Source organism: Athene cunicularia, assembly GCF_003259725.1.
Source record: "Athene cunicularia isolate RWA chromosome 2 unlocalized genomic scaffold, athCun1 chr2_part1, whole genome shotgun sequence".
Taxonomy (NCBI): domain Eukaryota; kingdom Metazoa; phylum Chordata; class Aves; order Strigiformes; family Strigidae; genus Athene; species Athene cunicularia.
The window spans coordinates 79,509,838-79,529,714 of record NW_020799095.1 but is presented as its reverse complement, the minus strand read 5'-3'; the positions used below and the strand labels follow the sequence as shown (position 1 = coordinate 79,529,714).

Sequence of the window (19,877 nt, the reverse complement as noted above, 5' to 3'; positions counted from 1 at the left end):
GAAGAAATCAATGGAAAAACAAGATCATGCTATGGCTTAAGCTTAACAACATGTAGTGTCACACTGTGCATTGCTGAGTCTTGGGCTCCCTAGTTCCCTTTTACCAAAAACATCAAAGGTCTACCAGACTGGTATTTCTGCTGTGACATTCATCTGCAGTTCTTGTCCTTTTCCTTCTCTGAATGCAGTATTACTATATGTCTTCTGATCTGTCTTTCTAATCTCCTTTTGTCACTATAAATGTTTATTATAAAAATACTGTGCTGAGAAATTAGGTCATATGACAATCACTTTTTTTTTATTATTCACAATTTACAACATCAACAAAACATATCCTTTTCTGTGCCTGTTTTTCAACTTTGCTAGATTTCACAAGGAGCATCCCTGAATGATTTACAGAAAAAGAAGAGGCGTGCCCCTCTTCCACCAGCTGCATCTGCTCCACCCACTCCTGCCATGCCGAACAGGACAGAAGAGAGGGAAGACAAGAGGAAGAGCACAATGGGTGAGAGGCGTTCTTTCCTCCTGTGTAATCCTATGCATGTGCTTCCAGTGCTCACTATTCAAAGTTTCCTTAATTCTGCTACGCTGTGAGTTCAGAAACTTTTGTAACTTGGGGGAAAAAAAGCACTTGTCTGCAGAATGAAAGTCTGGAAATAATATTTATTACCTTTTTGTTTTTAATGGCAACGTTCAGAGTATCATAGGGTAGCAAAAGGTAGATAACACTCATCAAGTGATTTGAATGTTTGTTAAAAGCTGGATATCCAAAGACACTAGCCCTGGGCCTATTCTGTGCCTTTAAGGTCATAGTGGTTTTGCTAGTAAATGGAAATATGGAAATAGTAAATGGAAATGCTAGTAAATGGAGGTAGTCCAGACAATACTGAATGAATCTGAAGCCATGGGGTTCTGCTGGAACTGAAGTACAGTCAAGCTGGTTCAGTATCTCCTCATGTTCCTAAAGTCTTTAGACATTTTCTCTTCCTGTAGTCCTCCAACAGTTTAACGTCAACTGACCATATTCAGTGAAGTTTTTCTTTTGAATTTAGTCCTCAGATTTATTGTACATCAACCTCTATTGTGTCTTTAGCTAATCAGTAGAACATTACCTGCTGCTCTTAAAGGGGTGCCATACATAGCTGGAGACAACTAAAGAAACTCTAGCCTTCAGCTGTATGTGATTTGCTCTCATGCAGAAAGACTGAAAAACGTTCTCCCAGACCTCTGTCGTTACCTGGCTGCTAGCTTATTCAGATCAGTGGGAGCTTTGCCCGAGTGAGGACCCCGAGATTATGCTTTAGCAAACAAAGTGATTTTATGATGGGTAAAGATAGGAGGTAATAACCCCACATATTGGAACTCATTTTTCAGTACATTAAGAGAATCATTCTTCAAGTGCCATAGTGCACTCTGTGCACTTCAGTTCATGCCTTTGACCTCATGTTTCATAAAGTGCCTAAGACATACAGATATGACATCCTGTCATACATAATTGCTTACATTACAAATGCCTCACAGTTTAGAAAGAAACCTCTTGGCTTTGTTCCAACATTTATTTTCAGTAAATGCTTCACATCTAATGCCTCAGCATTTATATAGCAGCAGGAGTCCATTATCTTGTGACATGTATGACTCCATTGACATCTCTTATTTAAACCCTCTAAGGGGAATGTTATCATTGTACCATATACAGGAGTTTTCAGCAAATTGGCTTACTTCTAACCATTGTAGATGTCACAGTCTGTCGTTCCTCATGCTTTGCCCTACTGTTGGTCACTTATTGATGTGGCATTTGGTGCTTTAACTTTTTGTAAGTGTTCGTTTTATTTTGTATCAGTGCTCAGAATGTTACAGATGAAATAAAGCAGAGCAGAGCCACTTCTAGTCTGTTCAGTACTGTGTATATAAGTGCTCACTGGCCAGACTGCTGGGGTGGGATTCTGTAGTATCATTTACTTTAATGGAGCCTTATGATTTTACACCTTCAAAGAACTTGTCCCACAGTAGCCCCATCTTCAGTGTTTTTCATTTTCTGCTACTTTCTTGAATGAATGCATTCATTAACAAGAAAAAATGTTACAGCAAGGGAAGGTTGGTGAAACAGCCTCTCTTTGGGGCCCTTGCAAGAAAACGATGAGAAAGCACAGATGGCTCTGAAAGCAAGAGAGAAAAGCTGTGAAAAAAGCAAGACTGTAGTGAGGGGAAAAACGTGCTGCAAGAAATAGGCAACCACATGATGGAAAAAAAGGATTAAAGCTACCTATGCATCTCCTACATTAGCCACATGAATCAACGCAAAAGGTCCTGTCGAAAATATTCTCAAGCTGGCAAATACACTTCAGTATTCAATACTGAATCACTTATTGTGACCCCAAAGTATTGTGCCCAGTTTTCTCAGAGCAGTAAAAAAGGGTCTGCACATTTGCCAGCATTAAATTGTGTCTTGAATCTCTGGAAGCTGGTGACTCCTAAGCAGAAAATCATAATAGTTTAACCTTTTTTACTACATCTTGGTGCTGCTTCTCTTCTCAGCAGCACCAGAGCATAAGCTTAAGACTATAGGAATGATCAGAATGGATCAGATCAGAGGTCTGTCTCTGCCAGCATCCCTCTTCAGCAATGACCACAGCAGATGCTTAAGGCAGGGTGTGAACGAGCAGGTAGTCATGGTTCCGCAGCGCACTCGCAGCCTCAGAGAACTTTCCAAGCTGCAATAGTTCTAGGTCTGTATACTACGAACTGCCAGCAACTTTTTAACATTGCAAATGGTTAACAAAGTATAGTGTAAAGATGCATGTACTTACTAAGTTATTGCACATAGAATTGAAATAAGCCCCCAGCCAAAGTTATGAGCATTTCCTTTGATAGTATAAAATACTGTTTTGCAAAAACCAACTTAATCATCTGCTTTTCCACAATGTCAAAATAGTAAAAATCCTACTCAGAACAAGAAAAGGAAAACCTGTCAAGATACCTACTTCAAAATACTGACCTGAGGCATCTTCCTCTTTCTCTCAAAGACTCAGGAAAATAGTCACGTAAAGTATCCTGACAGTCAACAGATTCAGGCAGTTCGGCACTTAAGGAGATAAAACACATTTTTCACATTTCCTTACATAGCTTTTTCCAATTTGTTTTTTTATTAAACTTTTTTTCTCCTTGTATCTGCCAAAACTGATTATTTTAACTGTTAGTCATTATATATATATATATATATATATGGCTGGGCTTAATTCTGATCCCACTGCTGATGGTTTAAGAAAGACCTAGCTTTTCCTTCTCCCTTAATTATTTGGGGGTAAATAAGAGCAGAATTAGATCCAGAGAGACTTTGGATGTGGGTAAGGGAAAATCAATGTGTGTTTAAAAAATAACAATAAACAGAGCAATCATTATCTTGCAATGAAATAACTAGTCAATTGATCCCCCTGTAGGTGATGGACGTCAGGTGCCACAAAAGCCTCCTAGAGGCACCCCTCGTGGTCCACCCCAGTTAGTCATCCCCCCACCCCCACCTTACCCTCCTCCTGACAGAGACATTGTGGATCCAACAGTCTGTTACAGAGAAGCAGATGTTACAGGACCAACAGAGCTGGTACCTAAACGTATGTTTGAAAATACATGTATTTGCATTTCCAGTCCTTTGATGATTACTCTCAGGGGTAGCTTTTCCAGACTTTCCTCTCTGCTCTCTAGACATACATGTCTGTTTTTTCCATTTTTTCCAGCCTGTTGTCTTTTAAAATGCCCAATGCAGTGTAACTAATTAATATAAAGTAAACAAAACACTTGTTTGGAGACAGTTTTGTGGATGATACCTGACCATTGTATGGAAGCATTTAAAAACAACCATCAGACCTTGTGACTTTGTGCAGCTGGAAGCAAAAATCTGTTGTCTTGTATTAATTCTTCATGTTTGTTTTTCTGTGCTAACATTTTCTCTGTCTCTCCAGAGATGAGTTCCTTTGAGAGTCAACAGGTCTATTAGTCTAGGTCCAAAACTACAGGGTGTCTCCCTTGGGAAAACTGAGCCATTTACAGGAGCTGCGTATTGTTAAAGGCCCTCCTGTCCTAATGGATACATCTTCGTTGCCACCTCTGGGTAGTCCTTTGTCCTTCTCCCTAGGGCATAAACAGTTATCAGACAAAGAAATATGATATTTTCCACATACTTTTGTATTTGTGAAAAGCGTGGTTTTATGCTACTTTTTAATTCTTATCCATCGACTGACTGTCTTTAAATCTTTGTACACAATCCAAGTCTTTGATCATGTATTATGTTCCCTGTGGGCTTGCCCTGAACACCCATGTAGATCCTGTAAAGGCAACAAAGATCTTCACGTTAAGGCATCTCATGGGCACAGTTCCTTTGAAGGTTAGGAGGGTGTCTCCTAACCATGGGATAGAGAAATGTTTCCCTTAGCTGCTAACTTGACAAAACGTCTTTCACAGGACATTTTCTTTACCAAAATTATTCTGCAGGTAGCAGTTACTCTGATACTTTAATGTCAGTGTGTTTGCTGTTGGATACCAGCTAAATCTAAAGCATTATTTTTCATATCTTGCTGAGGAAATACAGATTGATGTTTTATTGGGGGCAGAGAAGGAAAATAAGGAAATACATTCTAACAGAAACAGAAAGTCTGAGTCTTACTGAGAATTAACCCTAACTTGTTTTTACCAGCATATGCACAGAAATCACATCATAATTTTTTATTTTTTTTTTTTGCTAGATACCATCAACTTGCCTACAATGTTTTCGTTATTAAAAATCCATTGTGGCCTTCTTTGCATTAATATTTCTGCTTCATTTGAGTTTCTACCACTGTTATTTTGCAATGCTTTCGTGATCTACCTTGGTGATCAAATACCCTTTAATCAATGCAGCTCTGATTTTATCAGCCGGATCATTTGCTCTTAAACAAACACAATATCCTAGCCAAAAGGGTTTGATTAAGCTTGTACATGGAAACATAACATGAGCTTTTATTATCCTCAGTTTACTGAGAGCAAAAGAATAGTGCTTAGTGGGTACTTACTTTAGACTTAAAGCATCAGTGAGAGGGACAAGTTTAGCTTTATAATTGTGCTGTGCTCTACTTAGATAAAGATATGTGTATAGATTTACACAGGAGAAATGTGTATAGATATACCCATGAGAGAAAGCAGCATGTATGATAGATGCTAATTATATTGCCTAATGCCATTCTGAAAGGTGCTTAGATACTGTAGCGATTGAGCAGTATAAGAACAGAGTTTTGCAATGATGGTTTTTATTGCCTGAGAATGCCTCAAGCAGTGCAAATAGGGCTTTGGCGGTAGATTCAAAGAACAAAATTTTCAATCATTCTAACTCTAACCTCAGTAAATGTGTTTTCTCATAGAACTAGGTGGGAAGGAGGAGAAGCTACTGATATCAGCTATTGATGAAAGACCTGTTTGTTCTGAAATCACTCTCAAAACAGCTTTCTCTGTTGAGGACTATGATCTTCCTTTGCTGAGTGGGTGACTGTCAGCAGCAGTTTGTCTTTCTCAAGATGAGATGCCCATTCAGAAATTAAAATTCTGTGGTTGTGTGGAGTTCAAATTCTTGTTCATTATGTTCTGCCATAGTCTGTGGGGCACCATGCCTCACACTTCATTCCTTCCCCGCAAACACATGGTGTCCCGTTGTGCTCTGGGAAACCCATGTTGAGAAATTTTCCTTTCTTGATGGTGGCATCCTCTTCATGGAGTTTTCCAAACCTATGTGGAGTGTGAGTCATTCATGAATAGGGCCTTTAGTAAGATACTTGGGCTTTTCTGACTCTGAGGGTAAGAATCTCTTTCACAAACAAGAGCACAATTGTTCCTCACAGTTTTTGCTCTTTAATCTTTTTATTCTCATTGCATGACCTTTCTTCTTAACTTCTGGTCTGGCAGACCCTTAGCTGCATGTTGTGTGCATGTCTAAAATGATATGTTTTGGGGATCCTTTCTCCTTCCTTATCTTACTAATCAGATTGTTCATGGCCTGTGATTCTGTGATTGACTGGGAATGCAGAAAAGGAGATTGTCACCTCTGTTGCATGGTGTTTGGTTGCGTCACATAGCTTATGAAGTTCCCAGTAAATGAATCAAGAGTAAGCTCTGTGCTACTTACTCGAGGTAAAGAACACACATGTTGAAAGGCTGGTGCACCTAGACAAGCAACTAAAACATGCTGCCTTTAAATGTTTTCAACTAGCTCATTACAATAAATGCAATATTCCTGTGAACCTCCATGATTAGCCCTTTGTTCGGCTTGCTATGAACCATCATTAAGAAATACAGTAAGAAATAAAAGCTGTTTGAAAAAGAATACACAATTCTCAACAAGTGAGAGTCTGAAGTTAAATTCTTTACTCTGACCCTGGACAAAATACTAGTGAACTCAGGGTTCACAATGGGTAAGGAAGGGCTTGACAACTGACTGATTTTTACATTTCAGAAAGAGTTCTGTCTTTAAAGAAGTGAAATCATGACTTGAACATGTCTTTGCTTTTAACTGTAGATCAAAATAATCAATCATCACTTAACCAGAAAGTTTGAAAGGGATGAAAGAGTTATTTTGTATAGATGACATGTATACTGTTACTTGATGGATAATACCAGGTTAATTTTAAGGAACAAAGAGAACAGAAAAGAGCCTTATCCCCATATCTACTTTTTACTGTTTTTCATTATATCATTGATATATTAACAGGTGATACAAGCCACTTGACAAAAGCTGTGACAGTTTCACAAGCAATTCAGTCAATGTTTCTTCAGTCACCTTAGATACATATCTAGTCTTTCACAGTCATTAGTATAGTCTCTAAGAGTTGGACTTTGTTAACTTGAAGCAAAAACATGTAGAGAAACTCACAGAGAAGAAACTACATTTTCTTACATGTGGTTCTAAATTAATTGAGAAACACAAGCTACTAAGGAATTTTGCTGATCTGTCATAGTGAACTGCTTCAGAAAGCACCTGTCAAGTGACCCAGCCTTTTCTTTCTTAGAGATGGTCTTTAAAGCAAGAAAACTTGAAAGTGTGACTTTAGAGGCTTATACTGCCATCACTGCTCTTACTCATCCAGCCTGATCCAAGGCTTGAGGATTAACTTGAATCTTTAACATCATCTACCTTATACCTTCTGGAGAATTAACATTCAGGCCAAATAAAGCAGAATTCATAGACATGCTGCATATCGGTAGGTGTTGTGCTGCTGGGATTGAGTTAGCTTATACATGAACCCAGGGAGTTAGACCATCTGTGAGATTCCAAATTTTAATACATGTGCCCATGCACCTACACCTCCTTTGGGCATCTGATTCTTTAACATTACTGAGCATGCTAGCCATTCTGCTGTCTGACCTACACAGTGTTTATAATTTTATCTTTTTACTCTTTTCCCCCAACAGTTTACTGTTGTGCATCATTCCCTTCATATACCAAGCGCGTCTGACAGACCTTGCCTCTTCCTATGACCTTCATACCTCTGAATCTCCTGTTGCCTCTGCTACCCTGATTCTTCCGTTGCCTTCCTTCCTCCCCTGCTGGAAAAGAACCTTTTTTTCTGACTGAGATTTTGGCTTCCTTTTTTTTTGAACTTGCACATTCTCTTTTAATAACTATTGATTTTTTTTGGCTGTGGTTCTTACTCATTTGTGAGATGTACACTCCACAACTGAATGCTGTGTTACATAAATCTATATATCAGCCTCAGAAAGATTATCCATACATTTGTCTGTTCTTTTTCAAAATATTTTCTTTATTTTGAGCCATGGTTTAATTTGATTTGGTGTTTCAAAGAGTGTGTTTTGGGGACAGGGTATCTTACTTTCAATACTGTCTAAAGATTTAATGAAAACTTCAAAAAATTATTTTTCCTTTTTATTGTTAGCCTGCATATAACCTTTTACATTCTCTAATATATTCTATTTTTCCCTCATTGCATGTGTTTTGTTCTTCTGGAACAAAACTAGAACTGGGCATGGCCTAGTCAAGTTGAAGGGCAAGATTCTTTCTATATCTTGGCTATCAATCAAGTTGCTGAGAAAAACAGAAAGATCTGTTGGATCTATAAGGGGCCTAAACCAAATACTGAGAACCAGTACCAAATGCACTGATTCATAGGCTTTATTTCTCCTTTCATCCTGATGCTTAGTATGAGTAATTTTATCTTGATGCTGGTGACATCCTATGGAAATCAAGGTGTGTGTTCTATTTCTGTAACAAAAGATGCAAACACTGTTTGCTCAAGATAAATCTTGTTCCACAAGTCTCCTTTTTACAGTTGTACTAGGAATAGTCACTGAGTTATAATTAAAATATCAGCTATGAGATTGTACTTACCAAAAACTTCTTTGCTCTGAAGAAAGTTCTCAGTGTGAATCCATAAGACATGTATTTTTAATCATTCTGAACTATAAACATAGGTTTTATGAGTTGCAATGGTACACACACCCAGAACTGTTCTGACCTCACATGTACTGTGATTTAAGACATTTATGTTATTTAAATGAGTGAGTTACAATACATAACTCTAATTTAAATAATGAAAAATTATTGTTTTACCCTTAAGCAAATAATCATGTTCATCTTGATTCCTTTCCAGGTAGGCAAAATGGAGAATAAGAAAGAAAGCATTCCTACAGATAATGTAAAACATGACTAAAAAGAGTTTTCACGGTTTTTAATACAAATATGACATGTAGTTAATAAGTTTTAAGTGATGCTTCAGAAAGTATACTTAATACCCTAAAGGTCTTCTAATAAAAGTGGAGTAGAATTGAACTCTCTGCACTGCTAGGTGCTTTGTAATAGCTTCTTAAGACAGGACAATGGTTTAATTGTAGGTCTTCTCTTTAAAAAAAAAGTTAGTAGGTGTTCACAATGTGAAGATTAAGAACCTGATTTACCCATTCTCATTACTCTATTTACATCCTATTTGTAACTCCATAGAGTTACATGCCCTGTGGAGTTCAGACTAGTATAAAAATGGAATAATGAAGTGGTGAAACATATTTTTTTATATTGAGTACAATGAAGAAGTACAGTGTATTGTAAAAGCAGTTCTTTGCACTGACATCAGTTTAGCTTAAAGGAGGCTCAAGTTTTCAACAAAATCACATTTTGATGAAAAAGTTTTCTTGCTTTGAAGTAGTACGGCTATGACCTCTCTCCACATACCTGACAAGGTCTGTCTCTTTTCAGGTGATCATCTCAAACTCTAAAGCTCTAGGTGTAAACTCAAAAAGTTCATTACTTGTCCTTAATTTACTTTTTTTTTTTTATTACAATGCAGAATTTGCCTCTAAAATATGTTTGTGAGAATTAACATTTTCTGTGAAATTTCTATGTAAAACATTTTAATGACCAGTTTAAGTAAGCCAGTTCTGCCTTTCAGAATTTTAAGAAAAATTTCTTTCTTATACTAGCTCCTATTCTTTGTTTCTTACCATTTCATAAGTGCCAAGTACATATATAGTATTAAACAAAACAAGACACACACACACACAAAAAAGAATTGCTGCATCTTTACAAGAAATCATCTTAATTATAAGAAATTATACTATAATATTAGCATGTTTAAAACCTCCTATTACTGTACACAGTGTGGGAAAGAACTTGCAGTGACATTCATTAAATCCAGATCTATTCAGTGGAATTGCATAGATACTCTGTTTCACAACTGTTAATAGTGTGTGTGCAAGGGGCTAAAGTGTTTAAGCACTTTAAGTGTGATTATGGGAATGTGAACTCACTGGAAGTTTTGTCCATGAGCACCAGCTCAGCACTGAGGTACAGTTGGGGAATCCCTGTTTGTTCCAGGCTTTGACCCAGGATTTTTAATGTTGCCTCAATTCAGCTTCTAGAAGAGAATGAGAGTTTTTCTCTCATTTTCAATGAGAGGAAGAAATGTTACTTTATTGTCAGTTTGATGGAGTCTCTAGGTTAGCAGTGATATGAAAGGACATTGTCTTGGTTTTACTCCTTTTATTTTAGCTGTAGAGACATTAGAACCGTAATGAGAATGACATGGAGAAGTTGATAACAAGCTGGCTGCCATACTACAGTTTTTCACCAAAATGCTTTTATCAGAGTTAGTATGAAACACATGTAATATATTCAGAGTCCTTCTTCACTACCTAACAACATTTCCCAAATATTGTCTTTCATGGTAAGATATCTGGGGTGAAAAACAATTTAAAAAAAAAAAAAAGCAGCAAAAAACAAAATTGGATAGTATTATTGAGCTATTTCAGGACAAGTAAATGCATAGATAGTTTATAAATCAAAACAAATTCCAGTATTACAACTCCAATTTCAGTGACATTCAGTGCTCTTAGGAATTAAGGACAAATGTATAATATATGATTAAGCCTGTTCTGATACCTGATGAATGTGCTTAACCCATATGAAATCCAGTGAATTAGAAATAGATTAAGCTGCCTGGTGCACATATTTTACTGAGTAGCCATATGAAACTTTTTTTATATTGACCACCAGAGGGAGACGATGTTGTCACATATCTGCAGTAGGTACCAGTTAAGAATAATGCTAAGGGTTAATGTTAAGCTAATGGATACCACACTTACACAAAGATTTTCAGTTCTTTAAGAACGCCATAAAATTAAACTTAGTTTACTGAGTGTTTTGTATAAAAAGGTAATAAATATATTTTTCTAGATTTTTTAAAACCATTTTCATCACACATAGGAAAATTAAGATAAAATCATATTTGTAGGTGATGTCACTGTGATGGCATCTTCCAAATGTACGCTCAAATTTTTACTCTAAGCATTCTTGCAAAGGGTCACAGAATGTTGGGTTGACTGTTACCTTGCAGAGGTATTGCCTGTATATTTACGGCAGATATGTCCAAGGTGTGGAAATTAGTGCATATGGCTGGTGTATGTGCTTAAGAACAAGTGCATAGGAGTAGGTCAGGTTTAGTGCCATTATAGAAAGATGTGTTCTGCTAGAAAGGTTTATCAGTCTGAGTTTTAGCATTTTAAAAGCACCAGCAGATTGTTTTAATATCCATCCTCTTTCACAGGCAGATGACTTCGTTACCAGAAATTCAGTCATTCAGACTAAAACCTAGGATTCAGGGACTCTCCAAATGTCCTTAAATGTCTTTTCTACATGTAATACTTTCTTTTTTTTCCTTAAGATTGAAATCTTTAAGAACCGAAATGAATGTTGTCTTTCTCACCGAGCAACTGAAATTTTTTTCTTTTCCAGTGACAGGGCTGTAGAATACTAAACTTTGAACTCATTCCATTTTTATCTTCAGAAAATGTCCTGCTGGTCCAGAACTGAAACTTATTCTGGGCAGGTAAAATATGGAGAAAATATTCTAAATATATAAAAGGAAAAAGGAAATATTTCTTCTTTTGTTAATTTTTAACTGCAACTATTTAAAGCTGTCTGTGGCATCTAGAGTGCTCAAATCATGACATCTAGAGTGCCAAGGGAGAGTGATTCGTAGACAAATCATCCAGTCCAAATTGTATGATGAATTCCAAAGGCCTATGATGCATTTATTTGTTAAACATATGGCCATGCAATCTATCATATGCCCATCGTGTGTCCCTGTATTCTGCATTTGTAAAATAAACTCTGTGGTCATGATTCTCATACACTCATCATTTATGTTTACAGCCACTTCAAGCCCTCTTTATTGTTCCATCCCAATATAAAAGTGCCTCTTTGTGAGAGTTGGGCCATGTGTGAGTATATAAGACAGCAGTTCTGTCTCCCAAACTTGGCTTCCAGTCACTACCATGACTCTCAATATATATTTAGTACATGCAGTAGGCACCATTTAACTTTCCATACTAAAATACATGTTATTTTAGAAGACAGAATGTAACTTATTCCATCCCTTGAAAATTACAGCCATGTTGTTTTCTAATGTCATTGCAAAACTATGAACTCCCCCCTCAAGGACAGTGAGACAAACTTGCTGCCACTGTTTATACACTTCTTATTCAGGTATTTCATGTACAGTATGCAGATAAGCTTCCGTATAGCACCTCTATGGCTTGAGAAGTCCACTGTTAAGATTCATAAGTTGACAGAACAAAAAATAACATAATTAATTCTTTGTTTATCCAGAAGAGTTTATATGTAATAAACTCCGCTGGTTTTTACTAAGGTGGAGAAGAGAGGTGGTGGTCTTGTATTTTTCTATGCAAGAATCAGCTGCTTTATTTCTTGTTTATTGCATATTATTCTGTGATACTCTGACTTCAAGTGGTAAATGACTGTTGAAACAATCAAGCCCAGTAGGAAGAATTAACTACTTCTGCAGTAGTTATCAACTACTGAGTCTTTTATATTCCTTGAACATGAAAGATATTTTCTTTTCCTTTAGTTCTAAAAAATTGTAAATTTGGGTCACCAGATCTGCTTCATTTTCTCATGCCTTAAGAAAGTTCTGAAGAAGGAGACTCAGTCCTGGATAAAGGTACCACCAGTTGGAAAGGGGAAATTTTGTATTCCCTTACATGTTCACTCTTTTTCCTGCATCTATTGGAAATAATAATTGTGATTTTGCAGACTTTGAGCCAGAAATCAGTCCTACTGTAAGGGAGCACAATTCCTTTGAATATAACAAAATATTTTCTGGTTACAGAAATGGGACAAGACTCCAGTGAATCAAATAGTCTTTCTAGCCTCATTTCCTGATATTTAAGTTTTTAACTGGTTATTTACCTATCTCACAGATTGTGGAATAAACCTTAGCTTCACATTTCCCATCCTGACTAAATGTAAAGACATTTTTCTTCTAATTCCCTTGCAGCTCAGCTCTGCAATCCAAGTGGTCTGTGGATAAACTGTGAATGTTTATTCTAAGTGAAACCAAATTCCCTGGTTTCTTCTTCCGTAGTCAAAATAAGAGCAGTTTAACTGTGTGAGCTGTACCTTTGAGTGAGTGGCATCTTAAATATATTCAGTTGTACTTGAACAGTGGAATATGAAGAAATCACACGCATACAAATAGAGAGACGTACACTTTATCAGTAACAAGCGGGACTAAACATCTGTGTCCAGCCAAAATGTGCACATGGTGTGAGTGTGTGTGTGTGTGTGTGTGTGTGTGTGAGAGAGAACTTTAATCCTGGGTATGAATTTGATGTTAGGCTTGACTTACACATTGTGTATGGGCCAAATCAAACGGGCCTAATCAAACTGGAAGGTTGGTTTTTGAAATGGCATTGAAATTTGTAGAGTAAGATCCTACTGATTCAAATGCAGGCAATGCATAGGAAGCTACAGAAAGCAAACTGTTGAAAATTTTTCTATTCTGTGTTCCAGGTAGGTGATAAAACCCATACCAAAGTGCTTGTCCATCCTTAGAGATGCTCATACTCAGCTTTTCCTATTACCACTTCTAAGTCAGTAAACACTGACTAAAATGCCTGCCTTCTTTCTTCTAAGAAATTGAGAATTCTGGCCATGCACATTCACTTCTGGGTTTTAGGGCCTGAGGGAGCAAAAGGCTGAGAGTAGAGACAGAGTCTCTTTTGTCAGCTCCTTTTGTGGATTCCATAATTGCTTCCTGGCATGGATAAAAGAATTACTTTCCAACCTACTGTACCATAAGCAAAGGTGGGGTGTAATGGAGGACAAAGACCTAAAACAAAAGACCAAGGAAAGAATGAGAAAGGGCGACTATGACAGACAAGTTGGGGGTTTTAAGACTATTGTGATTAAAAGGTGAAGGTAACATTGTTAAATATATGGTAACTTCTTAAAATGTTAGGTGACGGACTGACTGGTAGGGGAGTACATACTTACTTGTTAGTGCAAACAAACAACTAATTTTTTCACTTCAAACATCTAATGAATATTATTACTAATACCTGATTTTTCAAACATGTAGGTTAGCATTTTTCTTCTTTTCTCTCCCATGATTGTTTCTTTCCTCAATTTTTTCACTTGACAAGAAGTTAAAAACTAAAGAGGAAAATATTTCTTCATTTTATACAAACACGAAAATTAATGGAAAAGTATTTTCAACATCCTTTTCTTAACTAAGTAAAAACATGCAACAACTGTATTAAGGCATGTCTATAGGTCTAACAGTCAAGACTTGAATGTAAGAATTCTTATACTTCTTGATTTATAAGAATTATGAAGAATTATATAAGAATTATAAAGACTGTAAGAAAACCTAATCTATTGGCTTTAAGTTCAAGATAAAAACTTTCTTCACTTATCTTTTACTCATAAGAAATGGAGCATTTTGAAGGCTAAGCAGACTCTTATACTTGACTTGCTCTACTGAAAACCTCGCCATGGACTGCAAAGGGCTGTAAAAGGGCCAGCCTGTATCACTTCCTGGTGTTGCTGGCAGTAGGTAGTACTTTGGGGACTATTACACGAATGCATTGGTATTTTCGTTTTATTCTGAAAGCCTTTTTGGGTACTAGCAGTCTCTCAGACAAGTTAAATCAGTGCTTAGAAGTGACATAATACTTTATTACCAGGTAAAATTTATTCAGCTTTGTCCCCAAAAAAGAGGAAAGATTTTATTTTTTTCAGAAGAAATCTTATTTCATTTAAATACATGTAAGCATTTTGTTGATTATTTATGATTTTAAAATATTTTTTCTACTTTTAAAACCCTTCTCTACTTGCCTTCAGAAAATGAGAACAATATGCGGATTAACTGACCAGTCAGTTAAAGAAACTTAGACATTTAAGTGTCCAAGTTTTCCAAATGAAAACATTTGGTTAAAAAAAAAAAAAAAAAAAAAAAAAAAAAAAAAAAGCATGCATATGCTGTAATTTGCTTGTTTGCTCCACTCCCTTGTGAACATGCCCAGCTTCCTCTGTACCTGGCAGCTTTCCTGTTCTGTATTCATCAAGCTAATCAATGGGATTCAGATGTTCCTCAAATAAAATCATTGTCTTCAGTCTGCTCTTACAAGGGACACAGATTGTACCAAAAAGACTTGTCTTCACTTTCAGGGTACATTAAATACAAGCCACTGTTCATAATACAAGACTTTGGCAATGTATCGATTGCATTTTTTTAGACAAAAAATCATTGCACAGGGAAACTCCTTGCGGTTTTTCCATGGAGTTAAATTAGTGCCTGTGAGAAAATTAGCAGACTGAAAGCAATGGAGACAGAAGTCTTTAAACTTACATGCTGTAATGTGAAGAGTAATAACAAACCTCCAGCTTGATTCTGGTCTGGTCTGATAGGGGCCACTAAGGTGAGAGGAGAGTTTTATAATCTTGTGCTGAAACTGTGAGCAATCAGGAGAATAAAGATAATGTTTGAGCATTACTGTACAAACTGAACTGTATGAAGTGGAACAGTGGCCAGTCACACCTGCTAAAAATTTGCCGAACACTATCCTTCTGTAGTGTTCTTAGGGAAAAAAAGAAAACTGGTTCTTTGGAGTTTAAAAGAGGAGGTGCTTTTTTTTTTTATTTTTAACTATTTTTTTTTAGTTAGGGGTAAGAAGGGGGGCTGGGAAGAGAATAACAAAGGAATAATAATGGGTAAAAAAAGGGAAAAAACAGATGCAGGAGAAAATGTCAGAAGGTTCAACTTCCTGCTTTTCAAAACCAAAATGGATATTAGATTTTGGAATTTTTCTTTTTATTTTTTACCTTCTGTTTTCTTCTCCTCCACCAGCCCCCATCCAGTAATTCCTTAAGCATTTCTTTGGGAGTTCTGCATTAATGACTTAGTTCTCTGGTATCTAAACCCCACCACACTCTGGGTTGAAGCTTTGCTATTGTCATAGCATCTTTCCCTCAGGTGTCCCTGGTAGATAATAGAGAATGAGCTTTTATGTCAGCACATACATGAAGAAAGTCTCCTTGCTCTGTCCTTCTGCCTCTATGAAACTTTTGGAACTGAACTTTAGACTGTTATCCTTCCTGACTAATTCAGGAGAAGTTGGCAGCCAGTTTAAAAGTTACTGGAGGCTTTCATAGACAGACTTATAAACCTACAACAGTGTGACCTTCTCAACCTACTTTCTGTAGGAACTAAGGCTAAAAAGAAAGAAACTCAAAGACATTTCCAAATTTCCCGTAGGAAAAATGACCTTTTATGCTGATCCTAATTAAGCCCATTAACTCAGGTGAAAAATTCCCCAAACTAGCTTGACTGTTTTGAGGGTATGATCATAGTGAACCTTCAAATTCTAGAAATGGCCCTGGTCCAGCAAAGCACTTAAGCATGCTTAATCAGGTACCCCATTATACAACATGCACATTATTATTGAATGAACTGTGTAAATGAAAGCCTTAAAATGCTTCACATGAATAAAAATGCAGACAAATTTTCCCTGTGGGGATTCATCCCATGCAGGAGATACCTGCAGCTTTGCATTTTAATCAGAGTGGTCTGATCCCACTCCCATTGAAGTCAGTGGCAAAACCCAACTGCTGAGGTGGAAGTAAGATCTGATACTTACAGCGCAAAATATGAAAGGGAAAAATTTATTCCAGATGGGTGTTCAGATGATGACCCATTTCTTGCATAAGGCTGTTCACCATAGCGCCAGAGATGACACTGCCATTATCATTTTACTATCCTCAAATCAGTACAGAGCATAACATCCAGTTACCACTCTAGCATGTTTGCATTTCTTCCTCCTGGTATTTCAAGTTAATAGGGAAAGAGAGCCGCAGGGCAGAGCACGATTGATGAGATAATTGACTTCACAAGAGGACTATGAAAGAGCAGGCCAAGTTCAGCTCTGATTTAAGTATTCCCATCTCTGCTTATGCCTGAAATAATCTGATCTAGTCCATCTGCTGTCAAGGAGGAGTGGTGGCAAGACAGCAGAGCTCCTCTGTGAGCACTTTGTTCTCTACCTGTCCAGTATTCCTCTCCTTACTAGGCTACCAGGGAGAGCTTCAGTGTGCACTGCTGAAAAAAATTATCTCATGACCAGAGCCTGAAGTGGAGTTTATGATACCCTGCATTTGATTGTTGCCCCATGCAGTGATTTCTTGGTTATGTTTATGTTACTGAAAAAGAAGTCTGTCTCCTACCGTCTTTCCATAAAACCAATTGCCTTTATGGGCTTCTGCAGCAAGTCTGTGGCTCTTTGCTGCTAGCATAGCTCCAGGGTGCCTGGCAGTGGTTTAGGTGGTGAGCGTGCTTGGCATGCACTGTCCTGGGCTCACTGCCCTCGGTTTGCCCTCCTCCCAGCATGGGAGTCTCTTCTTCAGAGCGCCCAGGAAATGTCCTTTGAAAACGGAATGATCTTCAGGGAGTACTTAGCATTGTCTGGTCCTCAGTTTTGTTCTCTTCAAGAATAATTCATTCTTCGCTGGGCAGTTTCAGAAGGCAAAATGTCTTAGGAATGAGAAATGTTCACATACTCCATGCAGTGCCTCTCCAAATATATACTTTTATTGATGACATCATTGGACATCTTACAGCTATGAGAAATATGATAGTAGAGTAATCAAGTGTGAATGTGCGGTAAAATGTATAATAACTAAACTCAGAAAAGGAGCATGCTCTTCTAGGTTATAATAAACCACCAGCCAAAGTATATTGAAAAGCCTGTTGCTTGAACTTTGGAGGGGGTAGCAGGTATTCCACTGATCAGCAGGCCCAAGAGAAGTCAGTTAACGTACATCAAAAGAGGTCAGGGTAGAGCTTTGTGTCCTCATAGCATAGAAGTGTGTGAAAATGTTTTTCATGTCTAAATTTGGAGCTAGCTGTTGAAAATCTTCTGTGAAGGTATTTATGTTATTGGTGGTTTGGCTGAAGCATGTTTTGGCCAATTAAATTGAGTTATTTTGTGCCATCCTAATTGTAAGTTAGACAGGTGGTTTGTGCATGAAACATTTAATTTTCTCAGGGCTCTGTCTGACTTCAGATGATACTATAGATACTATCCTGTACAAAGACAGAAGGTGATGTAAGAGAAAATGATGGATGCACTGATGGGGGACCTGAAGGGCAACATCACAGATCTGAATGGACTGAGGTGCTGTAATGATGGATAAGAAAAAAATCTGCAAGTGATGAAATCCTATTTTGTTAACCACCACTCCAGCCCGGAGTTGACTCTTAGCTTTTGGTATTAAGCAAAACCAGTATTTGTGGCCATTACTGCATAGTAAGTCTGCATTACTAGGAACATACTAACAGTATTTTTTCTGATTTGTGCAGCAGTTCTCAATAGAAGTGCTTACATGACCAAGGCAAGTATCCTTTGTCCCCATAAGTAGAAAGCAACTGTTCAATTTTTTTTTTTTTTTAATGTGTGTAATACCTAATGGTTTCACTGATAGTTTATTACAGATTGACCTGGTTTTCTTCCACATTTCCCAACTTCTAAATCACTTTTAATCAGAAATATATACACAACTGTGAGTGGAATGGTGTCTCTGTACGATGGAAAGAACTCTTAAATCCCATGAGCGTGTGTGTGTGTATGTATGTGTATGTGTGTTTGGTTTAGGGTTGGATTTTTTTTGTCTCCTCTTTGCTGAGTTTGCTGGCAGCTAGTCTCTGGGGAGGGAGAGTATAATTATAATGGAGAAGTGTTTTTATGTTTTTCTCCTCTAGATTATACTAGAAATATGAAACTAGTAGAGATTTTATAGAATTGTTAACAGACAAACTAAGGAAGAGAATGAATTGATAGAGTGCATGGGGGGAAAGATGGTGAAGTTTAAAAAGAAAAGTTGAGCAAACAGCCTTTTTTTTTTGTGGTCTTAAATATCACCTAATAAAACACTGGTTTATTGCATAGGTGCCCTAATCATTTCTGGTTTTAATCATCACACTGCTTACACTTTTCAGGCAATTTTATAGTGTGTTCTCTAAGGTGGCTCATGAAAATCACCTTCACAGTCCATTTGTTTAGATTCTGCAGTGTGCTTGAATTGAAGCTGACCACCTCTGTAAAGGCTGTGGATTGCCAAAATCTATCACTTAAGCCTGATAATTCCCAGAAAAATGTGGAGAGTGGTTTATTTCTTCACCAGTCTAATTGTATTGGGCAGTCTCTGGTTTTAGATTTAGATTCTTCTTTCCCACAAAGGACTCCAAAGAGCCCCGTTATTGATCACAGCATGTTACCAGTGTTACACATAGTGATTTATAAAGTGCAAGTCTGAAGCTATCTATTATATGCTCTTAAATATATTTCCATGTTTTCCTGCTCCTCATAGTTTTTTGAACTGCGCGGATTAGGCACACTTCCCCTCTCCTTACACCTAAGAACCATCTAGACCCAGGAAAGCACCTTGTGAGTCATTCTAGCTTGCTGTTAATCTCAGAAAGTGAACACCAGGAACTGTTGTAAAAGTCTCCCCATCATACTTCATTGTGTATAAAAGTAAATGAACAACTCTCCCTACTGACTTGTTTTTTAAAATCCATCCTTCTTTAAGCCAAGTGGCAATGTTCTCCAGTTAATCAAGGAAAGATCTACTTTGACACATGATCCTTTTCCTGTCAAAGAGCATTTTGCTCTTCATGTTGCTTTTGTGACATCTGATCCCTTCAAATAAGGCAATCTGGTTACTGGCTATGGTGTAGAGTTGTCACAGCGTCCAAACAAGGCTTTTATAAAAGTGAGAGACTGGTAGGTTCAAGAGAGTGCCAAAAAGGAGAGAATAAAAAGCAGTTTAGCCATAGCAGCAGTATTCTAGGTCAAATGGGCTCTGCAGAGGTCAGAGAGGCTTTTTCAGTCATTGAAGAAAGGATTGTGGGAAAGAAATGGGGATAATAAAGTCCCAATATGTTAATTTTCCCCTGTCTGAAAATCTGTGTTGCATTAATTCAGAAATTTTTCTTTGCTTGTTTGGCAGATGATTAAAAATAAAGGTCTGAAATGGGAGAGGGTAGCTTTTACTT

At 37.3% G+C, this 19,877-nt stretch overlaps 1 protein-coding gene across 1 annotated transcript in view; it reads left to right on the top strand.

Annotated features, from left to right (window-relative positions):
• LOC113476632 (protein cordon-bleu-like) overlaps positions 1-7,554 on the top strand; it is a 164,007-nt gene extending 156,453 nt beyond the window's left edge. The window contains exons 8-9 of the mRNA XM_026842446.1: positions 367-505; positions 7,429-7,554. Coding sequence (XP_026698247.1) covers positions 367-505; positions 7,429-7,472 — 183 coding nt within the window. The 3' untranslated portion in view covers positions 7,473-7,554. The remainder of the gene's footprint in view (positions 1-366; positions 506-7,428) is intronic.
• Positions 7,555-19,877: the final 12,323 nt, after the last annotated feature.